The sequence below is a fragment of the Taudactylus pleione genome, unplaced genomic scaffold (genome assembly GCF_031769625.1).
Source record: "Taudactylus pleione unplaced genomic scaffold, aTauple2 ptg000473l, whole genome shotgun sequence".
Taxonomy (NCBI): Eukaryota; Metazoa; Chordata; class Amphibia; order Anura; family Myobatrachidae; genus Taudactylus; species Taudactylus pleione.
The window spans coordinates 346,057-363,513 of NW_028284875.1; the positions used below are offsets into that span (position 1 = coordinate 346,057).

The 17,457-nt window shown below is 40.0% G+C and overlaps 1 protein-coding gene across 4 annotated transcripts in view; it reads right to left on the reverse strand.

Moving 5' to 3' along the window:
* Positions 1-7,963: 7,963 nt before the first annotated feature.
* Positions 7,964-17,457, reverse strand: part of ZDHHC14 (zDHHC palmitoyltransferase 14) — a 164,796-nt gene continuing 155,302 nt past the window's right edge. For 3 of the 4 annotated variants that reach the window (XM_088448953.1, XM_088448952.1, XM_088448951.1), the window contains exon 10: positions 7,964-9,221. In XM_088448953.1, coding sequence (XP_088305079.1) covers positions 8,820-9,221 — 402 coding nt within the window. In that variant the 3' untranslated portion in view covers positions 7,964-8,819. The remainder of the gene's footprint in view (positions 9,222-17,457) is intronic. The other variant, XM_088448954.1, reaches the window with a different exon arrangement.

Sequence of the window (17,457 nt, forward strand, 5' to 3'; positions counted from 1 at the left end):
AATGTGTTTGAGACCATCAGTTGTGTTGTGCAGAGGTAGGGTTAGTACACAGTGGACACCATTATTTGACTACTGTTGTAATCCATATTATGGCAGCAACCACTCAACTCAGTAAAGAGAAACGACAGTCCATCATTACTTTAAGACATGAAGATCAGTCGATATGGAAAATTTCAAGAACTTTGAATGTATCCTCAAGTGAGGTTGCAAAAACCATCAAACGCTATGATGAAACTGGCTCTCATGAGGATATGTGCATACAGGGTGCACATATCCATTGCAGACCGCCTTTAGGGGTGAATACCCGTGCATGACGCGGGTGAAATGGAGGAGCACAAGGAGAGGTGGTCAATGCCGCCAAGGTACAACCAAGAGGCAGAGCCAGTGGGCCCCAAGAAATAAGTACGGTATTCAATCTGTCATCAAGAGTTTTTTCTGATATAGAAACAAGAGTACTTAACAAAGGATTGAGCTTCATTCCTACCACTCCCTTTGACAATTTTGATTGGAAAATTTAACAAAACTCTTACATCGATAATTAAAACGCAAAGAATTTTTTGCCACGGAAATAGCAGCCAGATCCACAAATGTACAAAAGAAAAATGGAGGTTGCTACAAATGCAAGGGTTGTATGACCTGTGGCCATATGATTACAGGCAAATCCTTACACATTCCCACACAGGAAGTAAATTCCCCATCAGACATCCACTCACTTGCTCTAGCTCTTTTGTCATATCTCTCATCAAGTGCATGTGCGGGCTCTGTTATGTGTGTAAGACCATCCGCTCCTTTAACGAACGGATGGCTCTGCATAGGTCCACGATTAGAATGGCACTTAGTGGCAAATCATCTGAACAACTGGTGACTAGGCATTTCTATTTGATCTATTGTAACTTGATGTATAATTACAAATGGTTGTACAGTTACAATTTGCCTGGCTCTAACTTTTTTATTAGATGTCAACATAGACTGTAATACTTTGCAAGGGCATATGTTTAACTCAGTGTCAGTATATTCATTAGTATGTTACCAGCTGTAGTTTTACTATTAATTTTTTCATATATTAGTTGAATATTGTTGCACGGGTGCCGTGCGTCTGGTTGCCTAGGTGATGCGACGACTCCCATGACGTCATCGGTAGTTGCCGAGTATCTAACGGGAGCCGGAAGCTGGGCTGGGAGGCGCCAGATGCACATGCGGGGGTGGGAGAACAGGTTTATATAAAGGTAAGATCTTAAGCACTGCTTTATATATCCTGATGACGAGTTTACAATCAACTCGAAACGTTGACCTGAGACACGTTTGTTATTGTGATTTGTTGAAGACCGGAGAGTGACACCTAAGTCTTGTGATATATATATATATATATATATATATATATATATATTAGGGATGTGCAGGCTCGGTTCTACTCGGTTCCGTTCGGTTCTTTTTACCGAATCTTATTGGCTATCCAAAACTCGTGACAGCTGAAACCCAATAAGATCCGGTAAAAAGAACCGAACGGAACCGAGTAGAATCGAGCCTGCACATCCCTAATATATATATATATATAGATATATATATATATATATACATACACACACACACACACATACATATACACATACATACATGCACGCACACACATTATATATACACATTTACACAGAAACTGACACACTTTATTAGAGAGCCAATACAAAAAGCAATTATAGTTATATTTATTGATCAACTAGCTGGAGTACCCGGCTTTGCCCGGGATTTTAAGAATACTTGTTTACACATCATCCTCCAACAAACCTCTCCTTAGGCAGGCCTCACCAAAAGTGTGACAAACTTCCCCATCCACAGTCCTAAGGTCTTCGAAGGAAGTAGGACCTGTAACGGTGTAAAGCAAACTTCGGAGGAAGAAACATTCAAAATTTGTTGGATGTACAGTGTAAACACGGCCAAGAGCTTCGGCTGCTCTGATACCAGGATGACTGTGTACTTCCTGGTTGCTGGATCGCACTATGAAATGCACAGCAACTACAATCAGTTCCTTGTGCAGTTTCCAGCGTTCAGAGTCTCCACGGTGTATAAGATTCATTCAATCGGTTTTACCCTTCAGGGGCTAATAAAGGAATGAACCGGAAATAGCCTCTGTGCGTTCCAGCAACCAAGGAGGTAGACAAAAAAAAAGTTTGGTTGACACCATCTAGTTGTGTAAGCTCATGCATGAGCAAGTATAAATAAAAATTTGTGCTGCAGAGCTGCGTTTTTGCATCCCAGTATAGTTGCCATCTTTATGGGCCTGATTCTAAATCAGATTGCTATCTGCATCCATGAGGAGAGATCCATTTTTACCATATTCAGACTCATAATAAGCCTGGCTTAATATCAAGTGGTTATAAATTCATACAGCATTTAAAAAGGTACTGTAAACTACACGCGAGAGCCATAGTAAATGATGTTCAGAGACTTAGATTATATGCTACAGAATAAATTCCATAATTCCTTAGTATGTAACAAAATGCATGTTCTAAAGTCAAATTATGAAATTAAACGAAAATAACATTTTAATATTTTTATTATTGACCTTGCAGATGGCCCAAGAAGAATGGTGTCCAAATCTGCATCTAACAATAAACCAAACAGGACAATGCTTTTATTCTTCTTTGGTGTCTTAGGTGTAGAACCATGAGAGATCTTGGCTTGTAAACTGTGGATTTGTATAGAAAGACAGAAGGAAAATTTTTGCTTTTATATAGTAGATAGTAGAGATAGAAAAGAAAAAATAGTAGATAAGCTAAATCCTTTTCTAATTCCGTACCTCCCTGTAGAGGGCGAATGCTATGCAAAAATTGTGGTTATTAATGAATGAAAAATTTAGACTTCAAATTTTTTTAGTTGCCTCCGCCGTGTTCTAATACGCTCGTAAAATTTCACGATCTTGGCTTGTAAACCGTGGATTCGTATAGAGAGACAGAAGGACACATTTTCGCTTTTATATAGTAGATAACGAAAAAAAAAAAAGAGAAGCTCATATTACATTAACAAGGGTTAGGTCTATTGCCAAATTATTCAATCCTGTTGCAAAGCAAGGTTTCTAATATGATGCTGCAGCTGGCTTTTTAATATTTCTATTAGGTAAAAAATACTTGCAGTATAATGTTTTGGGGCATCTTCGTGCCATAACCAATGTGGTTTTTAATTGATAGCTGAAGTCAAGACAATGGTGTCCACAGTGGACAGACAAACATTGACATCTCTACCCTCTAATCAAGGGGCGCCCAACCAGTCACAGACAAAAACACTCAAATAGCCTTGCCCTTTAGTTAGATCTTCTCATATGTAAATCAGACCTCCCAATATGGGCCGTATTCAAATAGGTGCGAAAAGTCTCGTTTGGCGAAAAGCGGTCACCGATGCAAATATTTTGCACATATATGTGCAATCCAAATGCCGGAGTGGTCACATGTGCCAAAACTCCATAGGCAGAGACTGGCAAAAAAGTATTCACCTTCTCGGAGGCAGGTGATAAAATGTGCAAAATCTCTATTGTTGACTAAAAATGTGGGGACTTGGTTCAGAACCCTTTGGACACCCGACCCCCCCCCCCCCATGACTAATTCGACAATAAAAAATTTTTAAGTTACAGTAGCTTAATTCCCCTAGTAATGACATGGCATTTTTGGGGTGAAAATGTAAAAAGTGCTGGAAAATGGGTTTAAAGTACTGGGTCAAGTATTTTGGGGGGCTGTATGGATGGGACAGGTGTTTTTATGATTGCAGATGGCTGTAGCAGGTGTATTTTTAACATTTAAAACTGCACTTTATAGACACAAAAATATAGTAGCACCCATTTTAAATTGTACCCCCAATTTAACTACAGCAATTATTTTTTCCAAGAGAAATCGCTTTATATCATTTTTCTACACTTATGCATAAATAATGACTCACTTTAAGAAGCCAAAATAGTTTTATTAGGGCTATTAATACACTTCTATTTTGATTTCCAGTGTTTGGCTTTTTATGGGGTACAGACTGATTCCCTAAAATGTGCTGTACTTTTCGTTAGTTTTGCCATGCGCAATCACATATGCGTTTTTTGCAATTGGATAGGGCGAAAAGCGGGAGCGCACATTGAGAAAGTACGGAAAAAGATTGCATCCAAACTGGCGAATGCGGCAATAACTTCGCTATTCTCCTAAACTGGAAACCCCTTTTTATTAAAAAAAAATAAAGTTTAAATCAAGAGGTTTTAACTTACCTTTTCTATAGCCTACAGCTTGTAGTTGCTACCAGCAGGTACGGACAGGAGTTTAAAAGGAGCAATCATTAAAATGAAAATCTATTTCTGAGCATGTGCGTACATTTATACTAAGTGGCTATTCTACACATATGAAAAGGTTTGCACACCTAGCATGTAAAAGCAAACAGCAGCACATCCTGACTAAAGAATACAATGTTTGGATGCTAGATAGAGATGTCAAGTGTGGAAATCCAGTGGTTGTAAAATCTGCTCGAGAATAAAATTAAGACAGGAGTTCAAACAGTAGAAGCATGAAAAACAAAAACTGGATGCTACTGCTCTTTCAGCTGTAATGCACAAAAAAAACCAAGAAAAACAAAAACAACTATTGTTTAAAGTCACCACACAGTTGACATATTAACACATATATTGTGCAAAGAAATGGAAGCTGAGTGAACTATTTGCTTAGTACATGAAATGTATAAAATACATAGAAAAAGGCAAATTCCTGGTATAACACACATTTTCAATGTGTTTAGATTTATGGAAAAACAAACAGACAAGGGAAGCCACACATTGTGCATTAAATGTAAAGATAAAAGTCTATTTGGGCAGTTCATTCCAAGTGACGTTACAACACTCACCACTTCACATATTTTCCAGTGCAACCCTATGGGGAGTGAAGTGTAGGTGAAGTTGGGGTGATGTAACATCACCTGAAATTTAATTGCCCCCTGTATTATAAAAAGACAGTGACATTCATGTGTACCAGATAGTGAATAATATTGTTAATCAAACTCAGTGCTTTTATCTTTAGTGTTTGTATAGCAAACCATAAAATAATCGTATTTCTCAGAAAAATTCAGTTCACCTTTATTTTTTCAACAGTTTTGTACATATTACACGTATTTTGTATATATTGTTTATTCCTTTCTGATTATTCTGCATTGTTTAGAAGATTTATATTAAAGTTGCACAGAATTAACATGAGGAACACTATATTTTAATGTTTGGTACCCATTCTGGAAGGATTCCCGTTCAGCAAGTTTGATTAGCACACTATTATTCACTATGCAGCAGGAATATCAGGGCCTTAAAATATACTTTTATTTTTAATTTAATGTAGTGTGTGTACCTCAATAATATTTACACTGTTTTTTAAGGTGTCACAGGACTTTACTGCGCTTGACAGTGAAAAAATAAAACAAGATCATATAAAGGCAGGCAAAATAAGTGCAGACCTGAAAACACAGATTAGGAACAAAATTTGCAATCTAATACAGGTTGAGTCTCCCATATCCAAATATTCCGAAATACAGAATATTTTTAGCATGACTGAGAAAGTGAAACCTTTGCTTTCTGATGGCTCAATGTACACAAACTTTGTTTAAAGCACAAAATTATTAAAATACAGTATAAAATAACCTTCTGTGTATGAGGTGTATATAAAACAAATGAATTTCGTGTATGTACACAAATGTTTATTCACAAAATTATTAAAAATATTGTATAAAATGACTTGCAGGCTGTGTGTATAAGGTGTATATAACACAAATGCATTCTGTGTTTAGATTTGGGTCCCATTCTCAAGATCTCATATTAGTATGCAAATATTCCGATATCCAAAATACACCTGGTCCCAAGCAGTTTTGATATGGAAAACTCAACCTGTAGATTGTAATGAAAGTTGTGTTCTCTTATGAGCCATTCGGACTCTGGGTTGCACCCTAAAGCATCACCGGGTCAAAATTAACAAAATGGATACTTTTGGTACAATTTTCTCCAATAAACAAATCCTATATATTTTAGATGTTTCTTAACACAGCAGTATGTTTTTTTTAAATAATAATTAAAAAAATCGAAATTTAGATTTTCTCCAAAAGACATGTTTTTAAAATTTTGAAAAAAAAAAACAAAACTCAATTTTTTCATACTATTAATGAATTCCCAAATTTTTATTTTGGGATCATTTGCTACAAGGCTTCACTTTGGACTGTTTGTTAAAATAATGAAAATGTAGGCCTGTCCATTACTTTTAATTTATCTCCTTAAACAATCCCTTTGATGTATATTAAAATATGTGAAAGACATAAAATCACAAAAGTTTTAAATAGTATTAACATACTGTGTCAATGTACATAATATACATCAAAGGGATTGTTTAAGGAGTAACAATAAAAGTAATGAACAGGCCTAGATTGTTAGTTCTCATTTTCATTATGTTAACAGTCTAAGTAAAATCTCTGGTAGCAGATGATCTTATCATGATCCCCCCCCTTTGGAGATAAACATCAGTGTGAACAAGTTTTGAGATTTTTTTCAAAATCTTGGCTTTTTTAGAAAATCCAAATTTTGAAAATTTCCTTTTTTTATTGAAACATACTGCTGTGGTATATATCATATGAAAGCCCATCATTTTTTTAAAAAATGAGACCTTGCCCAACTCTAGCTCAATTATGTGAGCTGCAAATGCAATAGCAATTTTTTTGAAAAAAATTGCAGCTTTAAAAGGCATATAAGTTCACAACCAGAGTACATATCCATCTTAAAATGTGAGGGTTTTATTTATTTAATTAGAGATTGTAAGGTAGAATTTTATCGAAAGTTGTGTTGATTTAATGTGGTAAGGTAAAGTAAGATTTTTTTTTTTTCCCATGATGAAAAAAAAAAAAAGAAATTTGCAAACTTTATGGCCACAAGAAACCAAAATCTCCTGGCTAATCAGGCAAAAAACACAGTATCCACATACAAATTAAAAGGTTTAGAGTGCACAGATGTTTTCAATGATTGCAAATACAGGTATGAGTCCAATAATCCAGAATGCGTGGGTCAAAAAGAAAAACATTATCTAAGACGATGCCTAAAAACTCTAGATTACGTTTAAAAATTGCCCAGAAGTTTACCCATACAGCCATAGTGGATACAAGCTGGCTGTTGATGGTCATGACATTATCAGCAAGTAATTACTTTTTACTATTCTGGTTTTGGGGAAGTTTTCTGACCAAGAAATCTGTAGTACAGTATAATAGCTCCCATAACTATAATAGCTAACAGGTTACATTTTAATATGTATTCATTTGTGATGTATTTGCAATTTTTAAGCTCTAGACTGTTTTATATACAGTACATATGTTTACAGAGATCTGTTAATTGCAGAGTAGCATATGTTCACTTAAATTATCAAATTATTTCCATATCTGTTCACTGAAAAGTAATTCCATATACAAATCATGCCTATGTCCCTGCTGTGTACTTAAGCGAGATAAAAAAAAAAAAAAGTGAACTCGGAGAAAATAAAATGTGATAAGGAAAGAGTAAAGAGTTAGATAATTAGTAAAAAATAGAGTTTAATAATTCTGGAACCTTAGAAAGCACTTAAAGTGTTTGCTTATACACAGCAATGACATTTAACTGAAATGATGAAAGCTTAAATCTTACTAACCACTTGTGTTCCCTTTATCTAGATACTTTGCTAGTTCACCATTTCATGAAATATTGACGAGGAGGAGTACATTTATCAAAATAGACTACTCTTTGGAAAGCAAACTGCAATTCAGAACCATACACTGATTTTCACAAACATAACTGTGTTCCTATAATACTAATACAATGTTGACAAAAGAAAAAAAAATTATGTTTCTCGTTTGCACAAAGTAATTGAATAAGCTAATGAAATATTTTTACAAACACTACAAAATAAATATAAGCAAATGTTTGAGGCTAGAAAACCTTTTATTGATCGTCAGAGACTAGTAAAAAAAAATTTAAACTTTATTTGTTGTCTCAGCACATGTTCAGGAAGAAAGTGTAATGGCATTAAACTATACCATATCTAAACACTTACACAAGTGACTAAAAATGCATCGTCATTCAGCAACATCAGCCCTTCTTGATTTGGGGGCAGTCAACCAAATCAATAAAATATTAAATATATAGTAACGAAAAAAAAATATTCCTTGTTTTCTTGGTGCTCATTATTTAACCAAAGCACAAAATTACAAAAAAATAAATCCCCAAGAAAGCAGCATGTATTTCCATACATCAACATAAAACTTTAGCACAAGTCCTGAAGAAAAGGGGCACAATTTGGTAATCTCTCAAATGAATTGTGTCATTTCACAACACAGTGAAGTGTTGTACTTGTTCAGCATGTGACGCAAAAGCATGGTTCAGTGATTTGCCAAAGTAATATCAATGTTCGAAAGCTTCAATAACATTTCACTGCCCAATACATAGGCAGATTCAAAAAGATCAAAAGGTGTGCACAGTAATATCAGGAGACTGCATCCAGAATATACCATATATCCTACTTTGTTTACACATCTCCAATTGATTCACAGGTTATTCCAGCAATTTTTCAAAATCCAACTATTGAAAATACAGATTTGTTTGAAGGAGGCAGTCTATAGCAATAATGAAATACAAATTCAACTACAAAAAAACAACTTAATTATCTGGGTAAACATTGTTACTGTCCTCAAATAAATGTTTAGCAAGTTGAAATTATTGTCACTGTACACCAGGAAGTGATCATCACACAGTGCAAGCTTATCACAGGGTTTGACAGATGTTCATTGTAAATGATGAACAGTGTTACAGGTGGTCACACAGAGCTGAGCTTTACAAGACCACGCACCGAATCTTCATGCAAAGAGTCTTGGCTGACAAGGTTCAGGACATGCATGGTATGGCTATGAGTCACAGAGCTGTTTGCAGGCAACATTCCAGGTGGTGATGGCGCTTCTTCTGGAGTTAGAAATTGATGGTTTCCAATGTCCTCTTTTAAGGGTATGATGTCTGTTAAAACAGTTTCCGAGTTAAGATTTGGCATTGAAGATGGTGGTGTTGGCTGCCCAAGGGTCAAAGAGGGACACGGTGCACTTATAGTCGTCTTTCCAGGCAATGGCGGCTCCTCGGTAGTTACCGTGGTCTCTGTCTGTAGAAGCGGTGTGGCTGCAGCCTGCAAAACGAATTTGGTGCTCTGAATGCACTGGTCTTGGTCACACTGCAGGACGGAAGGGTATGGAGGAATACAAGTATAAAAACAAAGGGAATTCCAAGAAAATAAATTGAAATATGGGCAAAAGTGAAGGTTGTTGAATTAAAAAAGGAAAAATAAAAAAGGCATGAAGAGAAAATATAGAAGAGTTAGCAGTATCTTCATAGGATGTTAACAATGGTCCTCAAAGCAATGCAAAAAACCTCTAAGTGGTCAAAAGTTTAGAATCAAGTTAAGGGGTAATCAATTAGCAGCGATGGCTGTGATGTGTCAGAAAAACTGCCAGAACACCAGTATCTCATGGCCACCATCATCACACATTATCCCTCACACATCGTAGAGGGCGTAGAAGTTTGCAGCCGCACATTCAACTGCACATCCCCGATAACTAAATTTCCCCTTAAGTGTTACAAAAATTATAATGATGCAAAAGTGTTTAGATTTACATTACAGAACAGTTAGGTGCCACAATGAACTGGTTTAAAAGCCACTACTCTAAAGGTGCACACACACGAAACTATTTTTGTTACAAATGATTTTCGTTAACGATTTTCCCTTGAAAAACGTAACAATTTTTTAATATGTAATGAATGATTTTTTCAACAATTTTCTGAACGATGAACGAAATTAGATGTAAAATGCAGTTGAAATAGAAAATCAGTTCAAGGAGTGGCCATCGTTAATCATTCATTCTGTCAAACATGAACAATTTTCTGAACGAAAATTGTCATGTTGGACAGTCAGAAGGGACGATGAACGAAAACTACAAACGGGAGCGCGCATTTGTGATTTTCGTTCATCATTATAACTCAGAAACTGAACGATTTTGTGAACGACGTCGTTAAAAAAAACGTTGCGTGTGTATGCACCATTAATCTACACAAAAGCTTTGCTTTAACTATATATATATTATGAAGACTTCTCAATGAAAGACATTAACATTAAACCAGAATATCATCTCTTGCCCTGATGTACTTCATGCCCAGATTTGGATTTAACAATTGCATATTCCTTGTAACATATCTATAATAGTAGCTATATATAATAAATGTGCACACATCAACATTTGTATTATAATCAAAGGGGAAATGTAAACTTATATGAATTTATAAATACATTTGCGAAATGCCAGAAAACGTTAGTTTCACAGACCAAGGTTTAAGGCTGGGTACACACCTAAAATTTTTATATCCAACTAGTTGATTGGTTGGAGTGAAAATCTGGTAATGTATGGGAGTAACTGCATACTTGCCTACTTTTGAAAAAGCATTTCAGGGAGATTGTGAAAGCACCACCTATGAGCGCACGTTAAAGGGGGCGTGTACTGCTACATCTGTCATGAAATTTACTTACATACACATGTAAACGAGCCTAAAAGCAGTTAGTAAGATCTATTTGTTGATAAAAACATACTAATACATTTCAGAAAATGCATGTAGCCATATGAATCACTGTGCCTTATAACCAATGCAGGAAAATGATACTAATGATCCTAATTTGAATTTATATATCTATGTTTTTTTTTTTTTTTTACTGTAACCGCTTCATAATGGGGGTAAGGTGCAATCAGGGAGATTGCCGGACTCTTCAGGGAGACTGCTACTAATTCAGGGAGTCTCCCTGACAATGAGGGAGAGTTGGCATGTATGAGTAACTGATGATCAGCAATTTGCTCTTAAATGCCAGAAAACAGATGAAAATGGACGTTCAGACAAGTTTGTTAAATGTTTGATCTAAACAATTTGCTCAAACAACAGTTTTTGTCCATTTTCCAACGTTTGGGAGCAAATTGCTGATTGTCAATTGCTTTCATACCTTACCAGATTTTCATTCCAACCAATCAACTAGTTGGATGGTTCGACAGAAAATCTTTAGGGGTGTACCCAGTCTAATGGCGCATACACACGGTCAGATTTTTCTTCAGATCTGAACAATAACTATTTAAAAAAATTGTTCAATCATTCATATCTGAAGGAAAATCTGACATATCTAACATGTCTGAGCGATGACCGATGCGCGTTCCCGATGGTCAGATAATGATATCTGACGTCTGATGTGTTTGCAGTCAGGTTTGAACGATTCCATTCATTTTAATGCAGTAAAAAATCGTTCATAGTTCAAATCGTTCATCTGACAAATCTGACCGCGTGTATGCTCCACAAGTGTAATACAAGTTTTCAGGAGCTTATGATACTGACTATAACTTGGAATTTACTATTACATCAAACACTCACATACTATATATATATATATATATATATATATATATATATATATATATATATATATATATATATATATATATATATATATATATATATATTAGGGGTGAGCGGGTTCGGATTTCTGAAATCCGAACCCCCCCGAGCCCCCCCGATCCGAGTCCGATCCGAGTCAGGCTCGACTTTTCCCGCCTGACTCGGATCTGACATCGAGGCAAAACGTCATCATCCCGCCTTCCGAGTCTCGCGGGTTTTGGATCCTATATAAGGTACCCGCGTCGGCGCCATTTTCTCACTCGGCTGTGGACAGTGAAGAGGGAGGGTGGGAGTTAGTGCTGTGTAGTGTAGTGTAGTGTAGTGCTGCTGTTGTCCACTACTTCAAAGTCCATAGGGGCTGGCTGTGTTGTGCTGTGCTGCTGTTGTTAATAGGGGCTGTGTCCACTACTTCAAAGTCCATAGGGGCTGGCTGGACTGTGTTGTGCAGTCAGTTCTCCATAGGGGCTGTGTCCACTCCAAAGTCCTGTGCAGTGTCCCAGTCCTAAAGGGGTGCTGTAGTGTTGTCCAGGGGGTGCTCTGTCCATCAGGGGTGCTCCCCCCAAGTGCTAAAAAAATAATATATTTTCTGTGTTTGTGAATTGTGTGCGCAGTAGCCGCACGTGCATCAACAAAGTAGTGCCAAGCGTGCGCCTGTGTCATAAGTAAAGGGCCGGCTGGCTTGACCGTTAAGGGTGCTGTAACCCCCGAAAGTACACTCCAGTCCAAACCAAAAAAAAAATTATTTTCTGTGTTTGTGAATTGTGTGCGCAGTAGCCGCACGTGCATCAACAAAGTAGTGCCAAGCGTGCGCCTGTGTCATAAGTAAAGGGCCGGCTGGCTTGACCGTTAAGGGTGCTGTAACCCCCGAAAGTACACTCCAGTCCAAACCAAAAAAAAAATTATTTTCTGTGTTTGTGAATTGTGTGCGCAGTAGCCGCACGTGCATCAACAAAGTAGTGCCAAGCGTGCGCCTGTGTCATAAGTAAAGGGCCGGCTGGCTTGACCGTTAAGGGTGCTGTAACCCCCGAAAGTACACTCCAGTCCAAACCTAAAAAAAAATTATTTTCTGTGTTTGTGAATTGTGTGCGCAGTAGCCGCACGTGCATCAACAAAGTAGTGCCAAGCGTGCGCCTGTGTCATAAGTAAAGGGCCGGCTGGCTTGACCGTTAAAGGGTGCTGTAACCCCCGAAAGTACACTCCAGTCCAAACCAAAAAAAAATTATTTTCTGTGTTTGTGAATTGTGTGCGCAGTAGCCGCACGTGCATCAACAAAGTAGTGCCAAGCGTGCGCCTGTGTCATAAGTAAAGGGCCGGCTGGCTTGACCGTTAAGGGTGCTGTAACCCCCGAAAGTACACTCCAGTCCAAACCTAAAAAAAAATTATTTTCTGTGTTTGTGAATTGTGTGCGCAGTAGCCGCACGTGCATCAACAAAGTAGTGCCAAGAGTGCCCCTGTGTCATAAGTAAAGGGCCGGCTGGCTTGACCGTTAAAGGGTGCTGTAACCCCCGAAAGTACACTCCAGTCCAAACCAAAAAAAAATTATTTTCTGTGTTTGTGAATTGTGTGCGCAGTAGCCGCACGTGCATCAACAAAGTAGTGCCAAGCGTGCGCCTGTGTCATAAGTAAAGGGCCGGCTGGCTTGACCGTTAAAGGGTGCTGTAACCCCTGAAAGTACACTCCAGTCCAAACCAAAAAAAAATTATTTTCTGTGTTTGTGAATTGTGTGCGCAGTAGCCGCACGTGCATCAACAAAGTAGTGTCAAGCGTTCGCCTGTGTCATAAGTAAAGGGCCGGCTGGCTTGACCGTTAAGGGTGCTGTAACCCCCGAAAGTACACTCCAGTCCAAACCAAAAAAAAAATTATTTTCTGTGTTTGTGAATTGTGTGCGCAGTAGCCGCACGTGCATCAACAAAGTAGTGCCAAGCGTGCGCCTGTGTCATAAGTAAAGGGCCGGCTGGCTTGACCGTTAAGGGTGCTGTAACCCCCGAAAGTACACTCCAGTCCAAACCAAAAAAAAAATTATTTTCTGTGTTTGTGAATTGTGTGCGCAGTAGCCGCACGTGCATCAACAAAGTAGTGCCAAGCGTGCGCCTGTGTCATAAGTAAAGGGCCGGCTGGCTTGACCGTTAAGGGTGCTGTAACCCCCGAAAGTACACTCCAGTCCAAACCTAAAAAAAAATTATTTTCTGTGTTTGTGAATTGTGTGCGCAGTAGCCGCACGTGCATCAACAAAGTAGTGCCAAGCGTGCGCCTGTGTCATAAGTAAAGGGCCGGCTGGCTTGACCGTTAAAGGGTGCTGTAACCCCCGAAAGTACACTCCAGTCCAAACCAAAAAAAAATTATTTTCTGTGTTTGTGAATTGTGTGCGCAGTAGCCGCACGTGCATCAACAAAGTAGTGCCAAGCGTGCGCCTGTGTCATAAGTAAAGGGCCGGCTGGCTTGACCGTTAAGGGTGCTGTAACCCCCGAAAGTACACTCCAGTCCAAACCTAAAAAAAAATTATTTTCTGTGTTTGTGAATTGTGTGCGCAGTAGCCGCACGTGCATCAACAAAGTAGTGCCAAGAGTGCGCCTGTGTCATAAGTAAAGGGCCGGCTGGCTTGACCGTTAAAGGGTGCTGTAACCCCCGAAAGTACACTCCAGTCCAAACCAAAAAAAAATTATTTTCTGTGTTTGTGAATTGTGTGCGCAGTAGCCGCACGTGCATCAACAAAGTAGTGCCAAGCGTGCGCCTGTGTCATAAGTAAAGGGCCGGCTGGCTTGACCGTTAAAGGGTGCTGTAACCCCTGAAAGTACACTCCAGTCCAAACCAAAAAAAAATTATTTTCTGTGTTTGTGAATTGTGTGCGCAGTAGCCGCACGTGCATCAACAAAGTAGTGTCAAGCGTGCGCCTGTGTCATAAGTAAAGGGCCGGCTGGCTTGACCGTTAAGGGTGCTGTAACCCCCGAAAGTACACTCCAGTCCAAACCCAAAAAAAAATTATTTTCTGTGTTTGTGAATTGTGTGCGCAGTAGCCGCACGTGCATCAACAAAGTAGTGCCAAGCGTGCGCCTGTGTCATAAGTAAAGGGCCGGCTGGCTTGACCGTTAAGGGTGCTGTAACCCCCGAAAGTACACTCCAGTCCAAACCAAAAAAAAAATTATTTTCTGTGTTTGTGAATTGTGTGCGCAGTAGCCGCACGTGCATCAACAAAGTAGTGCCAAGCGTGCGCCTGTGTCATAAGTAAAGGGCCGGCTGGCTTGACCGTTAAGGGTGCTGTAACCCCCGAAAGTACACTCCAGTCCAAACCTAAAAAAAAATTATTTTCTGTGTTTGTGAATTGTGTGCGCAGTAGCCGCACGTGCATCAACAAAGTAGTGCCAAGCGTGCGCCTGTGTCATAAGTAAAGGGCCGGCTGGCTTGACCGTTAAAGGGTGCTGTAACCCCCGAAAGTACACTCCAGTCCAAACCAAAAAAAAATTATTTTCTGTGTTTGTGAATTGTGTGCGCAGTAGCCGCACGTGCATCAACAAAGTAGTGCCAAGCGTGCGCCTGTGTCATAAGTAAAGGGCCGGCTGGCTTGACCGTTAAGGGTGCTGTAACCCCCGAAAGTACACTCCAGTCCAAACCAAAAAAAAATAATTTTCTGTGTTTGTGAATTGTGTGCGCAGTAGCCGCACGTGCATCAACAAAGTAGTGCCAAGCGTGCGCCTGTGTCATAAGTAAAGGGCCGGCTGGCTTGACCGTTAAAGGGTGCTGTAACCCCCAAAGTACACTCCAGTCCAAACCAAAAAAAAATTATTTTCTGTGTTTGTGAATTGTGTGCGCAGTAGCCGCACGTGCATCAACAAAGTAGTGCCAAGAGTGCGCCTGTGTCATAAGTAAAGGGCCGGCTGGCTTGACCGTTAAAGGGTGCTGTAACCCACAAAGTACACTCCAGTCCGAACCAAAAAAAAATTTATTTTCTGTGTTTAGCCGCACGTATATATCAAATCGATATAACATAAATGGAGGACCAAACTTTCTCCGATAAAAATAAAATAGAGAAAGATCAAGAACCACTTCCTCCTAGTGCTGAAGCTGCTGCCACTAGTCATGACATAGACGATAACATGCCATCAACGTCGTCTGCCAAGGCCGATGCCCAATGTCATAGTAGAGGGCACATACAATCCCAAATGGCAAAGTTCAGGAAAATGACCTTGAAAAAGACATTTAAATCAGCTGAAGAGAAACGTAAACTTGCCAATATGCCATTTACGACACGGAGTGGCAAGGAACGGCTAAGGTCGATCCCTAGTATGTTCATGACTAGTGGTTCAGCTTCACATGACGATGGAAGCACTCCTCCCACTAAAAAAATCAAAAGAGTTAAGCTGGCAAAAGCACAGCGAAGAACTGTGCTTTCTAAGAAGATATCACAAATCCCCAAAGAGAGTCCAAGTGTGGTGGTGGTTGCGATGCCTGACCTTCCCAGCACTGGACGGGAAGAGGTGGCTCTTTCCACCATTTGCACGCCCCCTGCAAGTGCTGAAAGGAGCACCCACAGTCCACTTGCTGATATGCAAATTGAAGATGTCACTGTTGAAGTACAACAGGATGAGGATACTGGTGTAGCTGGCGCTGAGGAGGAAGTTGGCGAGGAGGATTCTGATGGTGATGTGGTTTGTTTAAATCAGGCTCCGGGGGAGACAGTTGTTGTCCGTGGGATGAAAAAGCCCATCACGGTCATGCCTGGGCAGAAGACCAAACATTCCACCTCTTTGGTCTGGCAATATTTCTATCCAAATCCGGACAACAACTGTCTTGCCATATGTACCATATGTAAAGGTGAAATAAGTAGGGGTAGGGACGTCAACCACCTAGGAACATCCTCCCTTATACGGCACCTGCAGCGCGTTCATAAAAAGTTACTGTCAAGTTCAGAAACTTTGGCTCAGACCGTAAGCAGTCCAGGGACACCTAAATCCCGTTGTCCTGTTGTATCCAAGCGCCTGCAAACCACACCGTCAACTCCCTCCTCGTCAATTTCCTCCTTAGTCAGGATCGGAAGTAGTCCTGCAGGCCATATCACTGGCATGACTGACTCTCCTATCCGGGATTCCTCCGGAGGATCCTGCATTGCTACGCCTACTGCTGCCGCTGCTGCTGTTGCTGCTGCTGCTGGGAGTCGTTCATCATCCCAGAGAGGAAGTAGGAACACCACTACTTTTACTAAACAATTGACCCTCCAACAGTCCTTAGCGAGGAGGATGAAGTACGACAGCAGTCATCCTGAAGCAAAACGTATAACTGAGGCCTTGACTGCTATGTTGGTGTTAGACGTGCGTCCGGTATCCGCCATTAGTGCAGTGGGATTTAGACAATTGATGGAGGTAGTGTGTCCCCGGTTCCAAATCCCGTCTAGATTCCACTTCACTAGGCAGGCGATACCGAGACTGTACAGAAACGTCAGAAAAAGTGTCCTCAGTGTCCTGAAAAATGCCGTTGTACACAATGTCCACTTAACCACGGACATGTGGACAAGTGGAACAGGGCAGACTAAGGACTATATGACTGTGACAGCCCACTGGGTAGATGTATCACCTTACGCAGCAACAGCAGCAGCGTCACCAGTAGCAGCATCTCAGAAACGCCAGCTCGTTACAAGGCAGGCTACGCTGTGTATCACCGGTTTCAGTAAGAGGCACACCGCCGACAACCTCTTAGAGAAACTGAGGGAAATCATCGCCCAGTGGCTTACCCCACTTAGACTCTCCTGGGGATTTGTGATATCTGACAACGCCACCAATATTGTGCGGGCATTACATCTGGGCAAATTCCAGCACGTCCCATGTTTTGCTCACACAATAAACTTGGTGGTGCAGAATTTTCTGAAAAGCGACAGGGGCGTGCAGGAGACGCTTTGGGTGGCCCGAAAAATTTCTGGCCACTTTCGCCATTCAGCGACTGCGTGCCGAAGACTGGAGCGCCAGCAAACACTCTTGAACCTGCCCCGCCATCAC